Consider the following 12,641-nt stretch of genomic DNA (forward strand, 5'->3'; position numbering starts at 1 on the left):
CTCGTGGGGGGAAGCCGGCAGGGCCGTCAATGAGGAGGCATCTTTTTTTTTTCTTTTTCTTTTTTTTTTCTCAAAGTCCAGCTTGTATCCCTGAGACACAATATCTATTTCCCAGGGATCTAACAGGGAGTGAACCCCCTTGTGGCTGAACTCACGAAAGCGTGCCCCCACCGGGTCTAGCTCCGCCTGTGGAGCCCCAGCGACATGCGGTGGATTTTCGTAGAGGCCGGGGAGGACTTCTGTTCCTGGGAACTAGCTGTGTTGTGCAGCTGGCTTCCTCTGCCCCCGCCTCTGGCAAGAAAGGACGCACCTCGGACTTTCTTGTTTCTTTGTTCGAAAGGCTGCATTTGATAATGACGTGCTTTCCTAGGCTGTGCAGGAATATAAGGCAAAATATCAGAATTACCAGCTATAGCTGTGGAGACCAGGTCCGAGAACACTTCTCCACACAATCCTCAGCCTTCCATATGCCACTTAAGTTGGCATCTGTCCATTGCATATTCTACAGGACACGTCAAGCAGAAATCGACATAGCTTTGCCTCTAGGACCCAGTATACTCATGTCTCTTTGGGCATGTTTTATGATATATATCTCTTAAGACAGCATCTTTAATATATATATATATATACATATCTCTATACATATATATATATATATATATATATATATATAGTCAGAAAGGAAGACTGCGGCACTCAGGGTCTTGTATTAATATAAAGATGTATTACAAATACATTACAGAAAACATCAATGTTTCGGGGTGTCTAACCCCTTTGTCAAGATGTGACAAAGGGGTTAGACACCCCGAAACGTTGATGTTTTCTGTAATGTATTTGTAATAAATCTTTATATTAATACAAGACCCTGAGTGCCGCAGTCTTCCTTTCTGACTATCCACATTTGTTGCTGAGGGCACCGGGGCGCTCTATTCGGAGGAGGAGTGCCGGGCCATGCATGATCTATATATATATATATACACACATATACATACTAGGGTCTCAATTTCTGCTGATAAGGTACCTGTCCACGCCGCCACAGCGCTATAAACCCATGCCGACACAATCGCCGGTCTGAGTAGTGTATCAAAATGTGCACGCTATCTGCAGGATCCCTGAGAATAGCTAGGGCTACCCTTTGGGCAAACGTGACACCCTAGGGGAAGATTCCCAACACATCCTGACCCTAGTGGGGAAAGGAAACTGCCTGAGAATTCTTTGTGGGAAGCTGCAGTCTCTTGTCTGGAGATTCCCGCTCTTTTTCCTCATGAGAGGAGGGAAATTTACCTCAGCTTTCTTCCCCTTAAAATGTGTACCCTTGTGTCAGGGACAGATGAGTCATCAGTGATATGCAAATCATCTTTATTACAATAATCATATATTGAATACTTTTCTGCCACTTTGGCTGTAACTTTGCATTATCGTAGTCGACACAGTAGTCAAACTCCGTGTCGATATCAGTGTCTATTATTTTGGATAGTGAGCATTGTGAGACTCTGAAGGTCTCTGCGCCATAGGGACAGACATGGGTAGATTTCCTGTCTGTTCTCTAATCTTTTGTGCAATAAATTCACCTTAGCACTTACACATATCCAAACAGGTGTCGGCGTTGTCGACGTAGACACCCTCTCACACACATATTAGCTCCATCTCCTCCTTAGGGGAGCCTTTTACCTCAGACATGTCGACACACACGTACAGACACACCACACACACACAGGGGATGCTCTATTTGAAGACCGTTCCCCCACAAGGCCCTTTGGAGAGACAGAGAGAGAGTATGCCAGTACACACCCCAGCGCTATATGACCCAGGAATCACACAGTAACGTAGTGTTAACCCAGTAGCTGCTGTATACATTGTTTTTACGCCAAATTTATGTGCCCCCCCTCTCTTTTTCCCCCTCTTCTATCGTGCTTCTGCAGGGGAGAGCCTGGGGAGCTTTCTCTCAGCGGAGCTGTGGAGAGAAAATGGCGCTGGTGAGTGCTGAGGAAGAAGCCCCGTCCCCTCAGCGGCGGGCTTCTGTCCCGCGATTTTGTGTAGAATAATGGCGGGGGCTCATGCATATATACAGTGCCCAACTGTATATATGCCCACTTTGCCAAGAGGTCTCTAATTGCTGCCCAGGGCGCCCCCCCCCTGCGCCCTGCACCCTACAGTGACCGGAGTGTGTGGGTGTAATGTGGGAGCAATGGCGCACAGCTGCAGTGCTGTGCGCTACCTCATATGAAGACTGGAGTCTTCTGCCGCCGATTTTGAAGTCTTCTTGCTTCTCACGCCGGCGTCTGTCTTCTGGCTCTGCGAGGGGGACGGCGGCGCGGCTCCGGGATCAGACGACCAAGGGTGAGTTCCTGTGTTCGATCCCTCTGGAGCTAATGGTGTCCAGTAGCCTAAGAAGCACGACCTATCCGCAGTTAGTAGGTCTGCTTCTCTCCCCTCAGTCCCACGTAGCAGAGAGTCTGTTGCCAGCAGATCTCTCTGAAAATAAAAAATCCTAACAAAATACTTTCTTATTAGCAAGCTCAGTTGAGCTCACTAAAGTGCACCCAGCTCTGTCCGGGCACAGATTCTAACTGAGGTCTGGAGGAGAGGCATAGAGGGAGGAGCCAGTGCACACCAGTATTCCTAATTCTTTCTTAAAGTGCCCTGTCTCCTGCGGAGCCTGTCTATTCCCCATGGTCCTTACGGAGTCCCCAGCATCCACTAGGACGTTAGAGAAAAAATGGATGGGGTCCCCCCTCCTAAGAATAACCAGCCTCGGGCTCTTTGAGCCGGTTCTGGTTGTTTAAATACCGGGGAAAAATTGACTGGGATACACCCGTATTTAGTCAACCAGCACCGGCTCTTGGACCAGCCCTGGTTCCAAACATACGGGGGACAAAAGACATAGGGGTTGCCCGTATTTTTAAAACCAGCACCGAGCTCCACTAGCCGAGAAGATAATGCCAAAGCCAGGGGACACTTTTATACTGGTCCCTGCGGCCGTGGCATTACCCCCCCTGGTACTATACTCCAGCGTCCCCTGTGGATGATAGAGAAAAACTTAGCAACCATTTATTGCCATTCTATTACACAGGGATATATTTTTTTTTTTTTCCTTACATATGACCTTTACGGTATTGAAGAGAAGGAAATCTCCACAAAAAACATCGTAAGTGAAGTGTTGTTTATTCTAGCGCCATTGTATACAACTGATGTAAATTTCCCATTAGTCTGTACTAACAGAGGAGGGTGTAGGATAAGAGAGTACTGTAGTAACTGAGCAAGGAGAACATGTGACTCTTTTCTGTAATAAGTGCTTATTACTCACCTGTGCTGATATCTGTAGGGATTTCCTCCTCCGTACACTGCTGATCTCCCCTCACATACGTCTCTTCTCCTCCCTCTGTATCTTCTGCCTTCATATCAGTCACATACATCTCTTCTTCCTCTATATCTTCTGCCTTCATATCAGTCACATACGTCTCTTCTTCTCCCTCTATATCTTCTGCCTTCATATCAGTCACATACATCTCTTCTTCCTCTATATCTTCTGCCTTCATATCAGTCATATATGTCTCTTCTTCTCCCTCTGGATCTTCTGCCTTCATATCAGTCATATACTTCTCTTCTTCTTCCTCTATATCTTCTGCCTTATTATCGGTCAAATACGTCTCTTCTTCTCCCTCTATATCTTCTGCCTTCATATCAGTCACATACGTCTCTTCTTCTCCCTCTGTATCTTCTGCCTTCATATCAGTCACATTTGTAAGATCTTCACCCTAAATCACCCATAGAGATATTAATGCATTAAGGCCCCAAGTTCAGAATGACCGATATAGTGTAAAGTTACTTTGGTATATAACCTAAATCCCACCTACCTGATCCTCCTGTGGGATCCTGTGATTCTCCTCTGTACAATCCTGGGAATACAGAGGACAGTGACATCTCTCTGGGGTATCTCTGTTACTGGGTCCATCTGTAGGAGACACACAGTGACTGAGTACAGTGTATATATGTGATTATCAGATGATGTGTGTATATAGAGACCCCCCCATACCTGCTCTCCCCTGTACAATACATGACAGTCTCCTCTTACCCAGTGATGTGAGGGGCCGGTGATTCTCCATCACGTCCTTGTTCAGACCACTGTGTTCCTCTATATACTCCTCCTCCTGCATGGAGACATAGACAGTGACATCCTGACACCTTATAGGAACCTGACACACACAATGATACAGTCATCACCCAGACACGTCCCCTGGTGTTATTGTACAATGTTGCATTCCCAGCAGTCACCTCTCCAGTCATCACCCAGACACGTCCCCTGGTGTTACTGTATAATGTCTCATTCCCAGCAGTCACCTCTCCAGTCATCAGCTGAATGATCTTGTTGGTGAGTTCCAGGATCTTCTGGTCATTGTGTCTCTCATGTATCAGTGAGTGAGGTGGAGGCACCGTGATGGGGCTCTGGGTCCTGCTCAGTCCTCCTGACACATGGAGATGGCTGCTGGGTGTCTCACACGCACTGGATGTCTTCTTCACTAGAGTGTAAGCCTGTGTATTGTGCGAGACAAAGAAGTGGTAAATTACACAATTACTGCATAGAATCCCAGATCCCCTCAACTCCCCAGTCATGTCCCTGTATTATTACTATAGATATCAGTGATGTCACTGTGACACTCCCAGATCCCCTCACCTCCCCAGTCAAGTCCCTATATTATTACTATAGATATGTGATGTCACTGTGACGCTCCCAGATCCCTCACCTCCCCAGTCATGTCCCTATATTATTACTAAAGATATAAGTGATGTCAGTGTGACGCTCCCAAATCCCCTCTCCTCTCCAGTCATGTCCCTGTATTATTATTACTATAGATATAAGTAATGTCAGTGTCACGCTCCCAGATACCCTCACCTCCCCAGTCATGTCTCTGTATTACTATAAATATAATTGATGTCACTGTGACACTCCCAGATCCCCTCACCTCCCCAGTCATGTCCCTATATTATTACTAAAGATATAAGTGATGTCAGTGTGACCCTCCCAGATCCCCTCACCTCCCCAGTCATGTCTCTGTAGTATTACTATAGATATGTGATGTCACTGTGACGCTACCAGATCCCCTCACCTCCCCAGTCATGTCCCTGTATTATTATTATTATTATAGATATAAGTAATGTCAGTGTGACGCTCCCAGATACCCTCACCTCCCCAGTCAGTAGGTAGATGATCTCCAGGGTGAGATTTAGTATCCTCTCAGTCATGTGACTGCTGTCGTTCTCCATCCTCAGGGAATCAGTGACACGTCTCATCCTCATGTGACGTCTAGTAAACACTCAGTGGTCTAGAAGTATAATAAGTATAAGAAACACCAGAGTACACAAGTAACATACTGTAGAAATAAAGCAATAAGTAACCAATAAACCCTCCTCACCCCGATGTTATAGAGCCCTAGTCACACATAAGACGCCCCAGTGACTGTCACACAATGCTGTACTTAACTGTTTAACGACCGCTCAGAGTTACGACCAGCTGGAAACGGCACTTTAATCATTTGTATATTTTTCGCTGATTGTATTTTTATGTTCTGTAATACTATACAGTATGTAAAAGTAACACACAGGAAAACAAAGTCATCAAGTTGGATTAGGATTTAGACCTTTTCATTATTCAGAATAATAAACCACAGGTTCTATTCTCTCTCTAAGGGTTTCATGGACACCCATAGAGTGGGAATCACCTACCTCACCGGTATTCCAGATGCAGTATAGTACCCCTGTCAGGATCCCACAATGGCAGGAGTAATGTGCCCGGTCGGCTCGGCCTGGAAAAAAAGTGAGCCTGGACATTGGGGGGGGGGGGGGGGGGGAGATAGGGAGTGATATAAAAAAGTCTGAATGAGAAGATCACTAGGCAGCGTTCCTCTAATCCCTATATTTATCTACTCTGGACTCTCACGCCCTTCACACCACTATTATACCGCTTTTACACCAAGTATAGCGGGTCGCAGCCGGGAGCCCCGACACGGGAGCTACTCGGCTGCGACCCGCATCAGCCCCCATTTAGACCGGAGTCACCAACTCGGCATATTGCCGAGTTGGTGACGTTGCCGGTGATGCTATGGGGGCGGAGCTTGGAGATCAACTCAACGCTTTTACACCAGCCAGCAACACGGGTTATAAACGTTCATGTGCAATAACCCGTATTACTAGCTGGCGGTGTAAAAGGGGTATTACTCTCCCACACATTACTCCACCATTACGTGTTTCCTGTGGACGTTTTACCGGTTTATCATTTTCCAATCACCTACTACATAAGCGATAACACCTGTGTACACACCTGTCTACCCCCTGTATTATAATAATACCAGGACACCACAGGCTGCTCCCCCTGTATAATAATGATACCAGGATACCACAGGCTGCTCCCCCTGTATAATAATACCAGGATACCACAGGCTGCTCCCCCTGTATAATAATAATACCAGGATACCACAGGCTACTCCCTCTGAATAATAATAATAACTGGACACCACAGGATGCTCCCCCTGTATAACAATAACTGGACACCACAGGCTGATCCCCTGTATAATAATAATAATAATAATAATAATAATAATAATAACAACAACAACAACAACAACAACAGGACACCACAGGATGCACCCCCTGTATAATAATAATAATAATAATAACAACAACAACAACAACAGGACACCACAGGCTGCTCCCCCTATATAATAATAACAGGACACCACAGGCTGCTCCCCCTGTATAATAATAATAACAAAACATCAAAGGGTGCTCCCCCTGTATAATAATAATATTAATAATAATAACTGGACACCACAGGATGCTCCCCCTGTATAATAATATCTGTACACCACAGGCTGATCCCTCTGTATAATAATAATAATAATAACTGGACACCACAGGCTACTCCCCCTGTATAATAATAACAACAACAACAACAGGACACCACAGAATGCGCCCCCTGTATAATAATAATAATAATAATAATAACAACAATAACAGGACACCACAGGCTGCTTCACCAATATAATAACAGGACACCACAGGCTGCTCCCCCTGTATAATAATAATAACAAAACATCAAAGGGTGCTCCCCTGTATAATAATATTAAGAATAATAACTGGACACCACAGGATGCTCCCCCTGCATAATAATAACTGGACACCACAGGCTGCTCCCCCTGTATAACAATAACTGGACACCACAGGCTGATACCCTGTATAATAATAACAACAACAACAACAACAACAACAACAACAAGACACCACAGGATGCACCCCCTGTATAATAATAATAATAACAACAACAACAGGACACCACAGGCTGCTCCCCCTATATAATAATAACAGGACACCACAGGCTGCTCCCCCTGTATAATAATAATAACAAAACATCAAAGGGTGCTCCCCCTGTATAATAATAATATTAATAATAATAACTGGACACCACAGGATGCTCCCCCTGTATAATAATATCTGTACACCACAGGCTGATCCCTCTGTATAATAATAATAATAATAACTGGACACCACAGGCTACTCCCCCTGTATAATAATAATAATAATAATAATAATAATAATAACAACAACAACAACAACAACAGGACACCACAGGATGCGCCCCCTGTATAATAATAATAATAATAATAACAACAATAACAACAACAGGACACCACAGGCTGCTTCACCAATATAATAACAGGACACCACAGGCTGCTCCCCCTGTATAATAATAATAACAAAACATCAAAGGGTGCTCCCCTGTATAATAATATTAAGAATAATAACTGGACACCACAGGATGCTCCCCCTGCATAATAATAACTGGACACCACAGGCTGCTCCCCCTGTATAATAATAATAATAACAGGACAGCACAGGCTGCTCCCCCTGTATAACAATATTATTAATAATAATAACAACAACAACAACAACAACAGGACACCACGGGCTGCATCCCCTGTATAATAACATTACACAACAGTCTGCTCCCCCTGTATAGTAATAATAACAGGACACCCCAGGCTGCTCCCCCAGTATAATAATAACTGGACACCACAGGATGCTCCCCCTGTATAATAAAAAAACACACACAACAGTCTGCTCCCCCTGTAAAGTAATAATAATAACAAAAATAGGACACCATAGGCCACTACCCCTGTATAAAAATAATAATAATAGCAGGACACCACAGGCTGCTCCCCCTGTATAATAATAACAACAACAACAGGACACCACAGGCCGCTCCCCTTGCATAATAATAATAATAATAATAATAACAACAACAGGACACCACAGGCCGCTCCTCCTTTATAATAAAAATGATAACAGGGCACCGAAGGCTGCTCCTCCTGTATAATAATAACAGGACACCACAGTCTGCTCCCATGTATAATAATAATAACGACGCCACAGGATGCTCCCCCTGTATAATAATAACTGGACACCACAGGCTGCTCCCCCTGTATAATAATAATAACTGGACACCACAGGCTGCTCCCCCTGTATAATAATAATAACAACAACAACAACAACAGGACACCACAGGATGCACCCCCTATATTATAATAATAATAATAATAATAATAATAAACTGGACACCACAGGCTGCTCCCCCTGTATAATAATAATAATAATAACATGACAGCACGGGCTGCTCCCCCTGTATAACAATAGTAATAAAGATAATAATAACAACAACAGGACACCACAGGCTGCTCAACCTGTATAATAACATGACACAACAGTCTGCTCCCCCTATATAGTAATAATAATAATAATAATAATAATAATAATAATAACTGGACACCACATGATGCTCCACCTGGAAAGTAACAATAATAACAACAATAAGACACCACAGGCCACTACCCCTATATAATAATAATCAGGACACCACAGGCTGCTCCCCCTGTATTATTATTATTATTATTATTATTATTATTATAACAACAACAACAACAACAGGACACCACAGGCCGCTCCCCTTGCATAATAATAATAATAATAATAACAGGACACCACAGACCGCTCCTCCTGTATAATAATAATAATAATAATAATAATAATAACTGGACACCACAGGCCGCTCCTCCTTAGTAATAATAATAATAATGATAACAGGGCACCACAGGCTGCTCCTCCTGTATAATAATAATAATAACAAAGAGTAGCCACAGGTCGCTTCCCCTGTACACCACAGGCTGCTACTTCTGTATAGTAGGACACCACAGGTCACACCCCCTATATAATAATAACAGGACACCAAAGGCTGCTCCACTTGTATAGTAGAGGATGCAGTTAATATCCATACAGGCTATCCTGTGGCAGGCGCAGCCAACGGATTTCATAACCGACCTGTATAGTAGGGCACCACAGGCTGCTCCTTCTGTATAGTAGGACACCACAGGCCACACCCCCTATATAATAATAACATGACACTAAAAGCTGCTCCACTTGTATAGTAGGGGATGTAGTTAATATCCATACGGGCTATCCTGTGGCAGGCACAGCCGACGGATTTCATAACCGACCTGTATAGTAGGGCACCACAGGATGCTCCTCCTGTATAATAATAATAGCAGGCCACCATAGGCTGCTCCCCCCGTATAATAATAATAATCATAATAATAGCAGGACACCACAGGCTACTCCCCCTGTTTAATAATAATAGCAGGACACCACAGGCTGCTCCTCCTGTATAGTAAGACGCCATTACCTGATCTCTAGGGACATTGGGAGGCTGCAGCAGTCGATGGAAACTCCCTTCCTGCGTGTGGAATGTGTGGAATGGAATGCAGTAACCAGAAGTAAGGTGGAACGCACAATCCGGAAGTAGGGTGTGATTGGTGCAGACTGCTTCCTGGTACTGGCCCCTCCCCCCACCTCGGCCACAGCACCGCCTTCTGCAATGACTATTACTATACATGTCCTCAATGCAGGAGGCCGGCGGCCATTTTCTTGTAGACCAGTCCGGCGGCAGCAGTAGGTTCCGTGACCGTGTAGTGACGTCAGGAGCGGCGGCCATTTTCCCCTGGTCTGAGCTCCGCCTTCCTTCTATCATTCCCACAAGGCAGCAGGAGAAGAGAGCAGCCATTGCTGTGTCTGGCAGCAGGTAATGATATTGGTCTGGTCACATGGCCTGTGATGTCACCGGCTAACATTTACGGAAGGGGAACTAGACACTTCCTAATGATATTATTATTATTCTATAGGCTGAACAGCTCTGGTGTCAGGTTGCTGTACTACAGGGGGAGCAGCCTCTGGTGCCTTGTTATATGCAGCTGGAGCAGCCTATCACTGTACAGGTGGCTGACACTGTAGTGTCCTATTACTGTAATACAGGGGGCGCAGACCCCGCTGTTACCGTAATACAGGTGGCGCAGACCCCGCTGTTACCGTAATACAGGTGGTGCAGACCACGCCATTACCATAATACAGGTGGCGCAGACCCCCCCCCCCCCCCCCCCGGTTACCGTAATACAGGTGGAGCAGGCCCCGCCTTTACCGTAATACAGGTGGCACAGGCCCTCCCCCCCCCCGGTTACCGTAATACAGGTGGAGCAGACCCCGCCGTTACCGTAATACAGGTGGCGCAGACCCTGCCGTTACTATACTACAGGTGGAGCAGACCCCACCGTTACCGTAATACAGGTGGCGCAGACACCGCCGTTACCGTAATGCAGGTGGCGCAGATCCCTCCGTTACCGTAATACAGGTGGCGCAGACTCCGCCATTACCGTAATACAGGTGGCGCAGACCCCGCTGTTACCGTAATACAGGTGTAATATGCCGCTATGACAATCCTGTCTCCAGCAATGATATAAATAGGCTTTGATACATCCTATACTGTCACATCTGTCTGCTACAGTGCTGGTAAAGGGGAATCCTGATTACTGGCAGCAGCTGGACTGATACAGTGTAACATCCGCTATTATCCTGATACAAATCTCTTCTTGTAAAGTAGTCAGTGTGGAGACTGATACATTGTCTGGAACCTGTCAGTGGATATTTCCGTCACCCCCCAGTGCTGATTTTATATCATTATGGGAGACAATGTGGTCATATTCTGATCTATATTGTACATGTATCTTATTGTATTCTATTTATCTACATTTACATTGGTTTCATCCTCCTTCCACCTCTCCAGCCGGCGCTGGATTCTTCTTCACTAAGAAAAAGGATGGAGGTCACCACCAATGTATTATCTTGGGTGGAAACCCATCCCTCTTATATTGATTTCTGAATTCTGCAATTGAGTAAAATGGAACCATTTTCTCTAAACTGGATCTCCGAGGGGCTTTACAGTCTCATCAGAATTAGTAGAGTAACTGAATGGAAAACAGTGATGATCACTTGGTACAGGCATTGCAGGTAACGTGTGATGTCCCCACAGTTTTCCAGAACTACAAGAATGAGATCTTCAGTGACCTGCTATATGTCTCCATGGCAGTAAAGCCTAGAATCCCATCGTAAGCATGTAAAAGAGGACAGAGATTGACAGTCGCGTGCTGTTTGGGGGCAGGGATGGGATGGTGACGGCCTCCGTTTCCCAAAACAGAGGTGTGTCACCACCATTGTGGGAGGGATGGGGCCAAGATGGCCATCTGAGGATAGAGATTTCCTGACCTCGTTGCTGTACCTGCAACAACCATCTTGCGCGGCCCCAAGGGTCACGCAGCCGGCCAATGGTGTCGCAGATGATCAGTGTTCATTCTAGCACCCTGCACTTTCAAAACACGTGCAGTTCCTCTTTCCTGCCTGGGGTGTTGCTCTCTCCTCTGTATCTCAGCACTAAAATACAGAGCAGAGTGTTCTGAGAAGCACAAGAGCAGAGAGTGACACCCCAGGCAGGAAAGTGGAACTGCACGTGTTTTGAAAGGTACAGGGTGCTAGAATGAACACTAGATGATCCATTCCTGCAATCTAGAACACAGCTCGGATTGGCAATGCATGCAGGAGTTGTGACTAACAGGCTGTGTTAGCCCTGGTGGACTCTGGGAGCGAGCTGATAGTGTCTATTTATGACGATCTAAAAGGAACATCGGCCAGGTTGGTTAAACTAAGGTGAAAGTGTTATGCGTTCATGGAACTACACAGGAATAGGAGTAAGTATGTCTACCACTTACAAAAAAAAGGGCAAACATGTATGGTAGTGGTTGCAGTAGCCACAAGATTACCGCACCCCCTCATTCTGTGGCAAGGCTTTCCCTTATTCCAGGAAGCTATTGCTGATACATTGGCCAAACGTCCAACCTTAAAGGAACCGCTCCAACTCTCACTGGATTCAAGAAGGAAGTATTCAATAACGGCCATTAAAACAACGGAATGTAAGATGCCCAGGAACATCTTCTTTCCTGTCTCTAGGCGTACTACTCATAAAGAGCTCAATATAGTCTCATTCCCTGGAGTAATAGTTAAACAACGGCCATACCATAGACCTAAAGGTAACCAAGCTGCGGTGAAGCATGAAGTTGAAAATGTGTTTCAACTAAGTGTGGAACGTACATCAGGAGACACGTAAAAATACAGGCACTCTCTCCCGTAATTGTGCGCTCTCCCCGCAAGGTCCGCTTCACCTAGGTTGGCAAATAGCGGAAAGATGGAGGACACACAAACAAGCGTTAAAC

General features: G+C 45.3%; 1 protein-coding gene across 3 annotated transcripts in view; it reads right to left on the reverse strand.

Moving 5' to 3' along the window:
* LOC135054570 (oocyte zinc finger protein XlCOF7.1-like) overlaps positions 1-9,821 on the reverse strand; it is a 34,841-nt gene extending 25,020 nt beyond the window's left edge. The window contains exons 1-7 of one of the 3 annotated variants that reach the window (XM_063957729.1): positions 9,731-9,818; positions 5,725-5,821; positions 5,188-5,324; positions 4,342-4,533; positions 4,076-4,151; positions 3,858-3,955; positions 3,308-3,758 (exon numbers count right to left, since the gene is read on the reverse strand). In XM_063957729.1, coding sequence (XP_063813799.1) covers positions 3,308-3,758; positions 3,858-3,955; positions 4,076-4,151; positions 4,342-4,533; positions 5,188-5,298 — 928 coding nt within the window. In that variant the 5' untranslated portion in view covers positions 5,299-5,324; positions 5,725-5,821; positions 9,731-9,818. Of the gene's footprint in view, positions 1-3,307; positions 3,759-3,857; positions 3,956-4,075; positions 4,152-4,275; positions 4,534-5,187; positions 5,325-5,724; positions 5,822-9,730 lie in introns of all 3 variants that reach the window. The other 2 variants (XM_063957727.1, XM_063957728.1) reach the window with 2 other exon arrangements.
* Positions 9,822-12,641: the final 2,820 nt, after the last annotated feature.

The sequence above is a fragment of the Pseudophryne corroboree genome, chromosome 3, assembly GCF_028390025.1.
Source record: "Pseudophryne corroboree isolate aPseCor3 chromosome 3, aPseCor3.hap2, whole genome shotgun sequence".
Classification (NCBI taxonomy): domain Eukaryota; kingdom Metazoa; phylum Chordata; class Amphibia; order Anura; family Myobatrachidae; genus Pseudophryne; species Pseudophryne corroboree.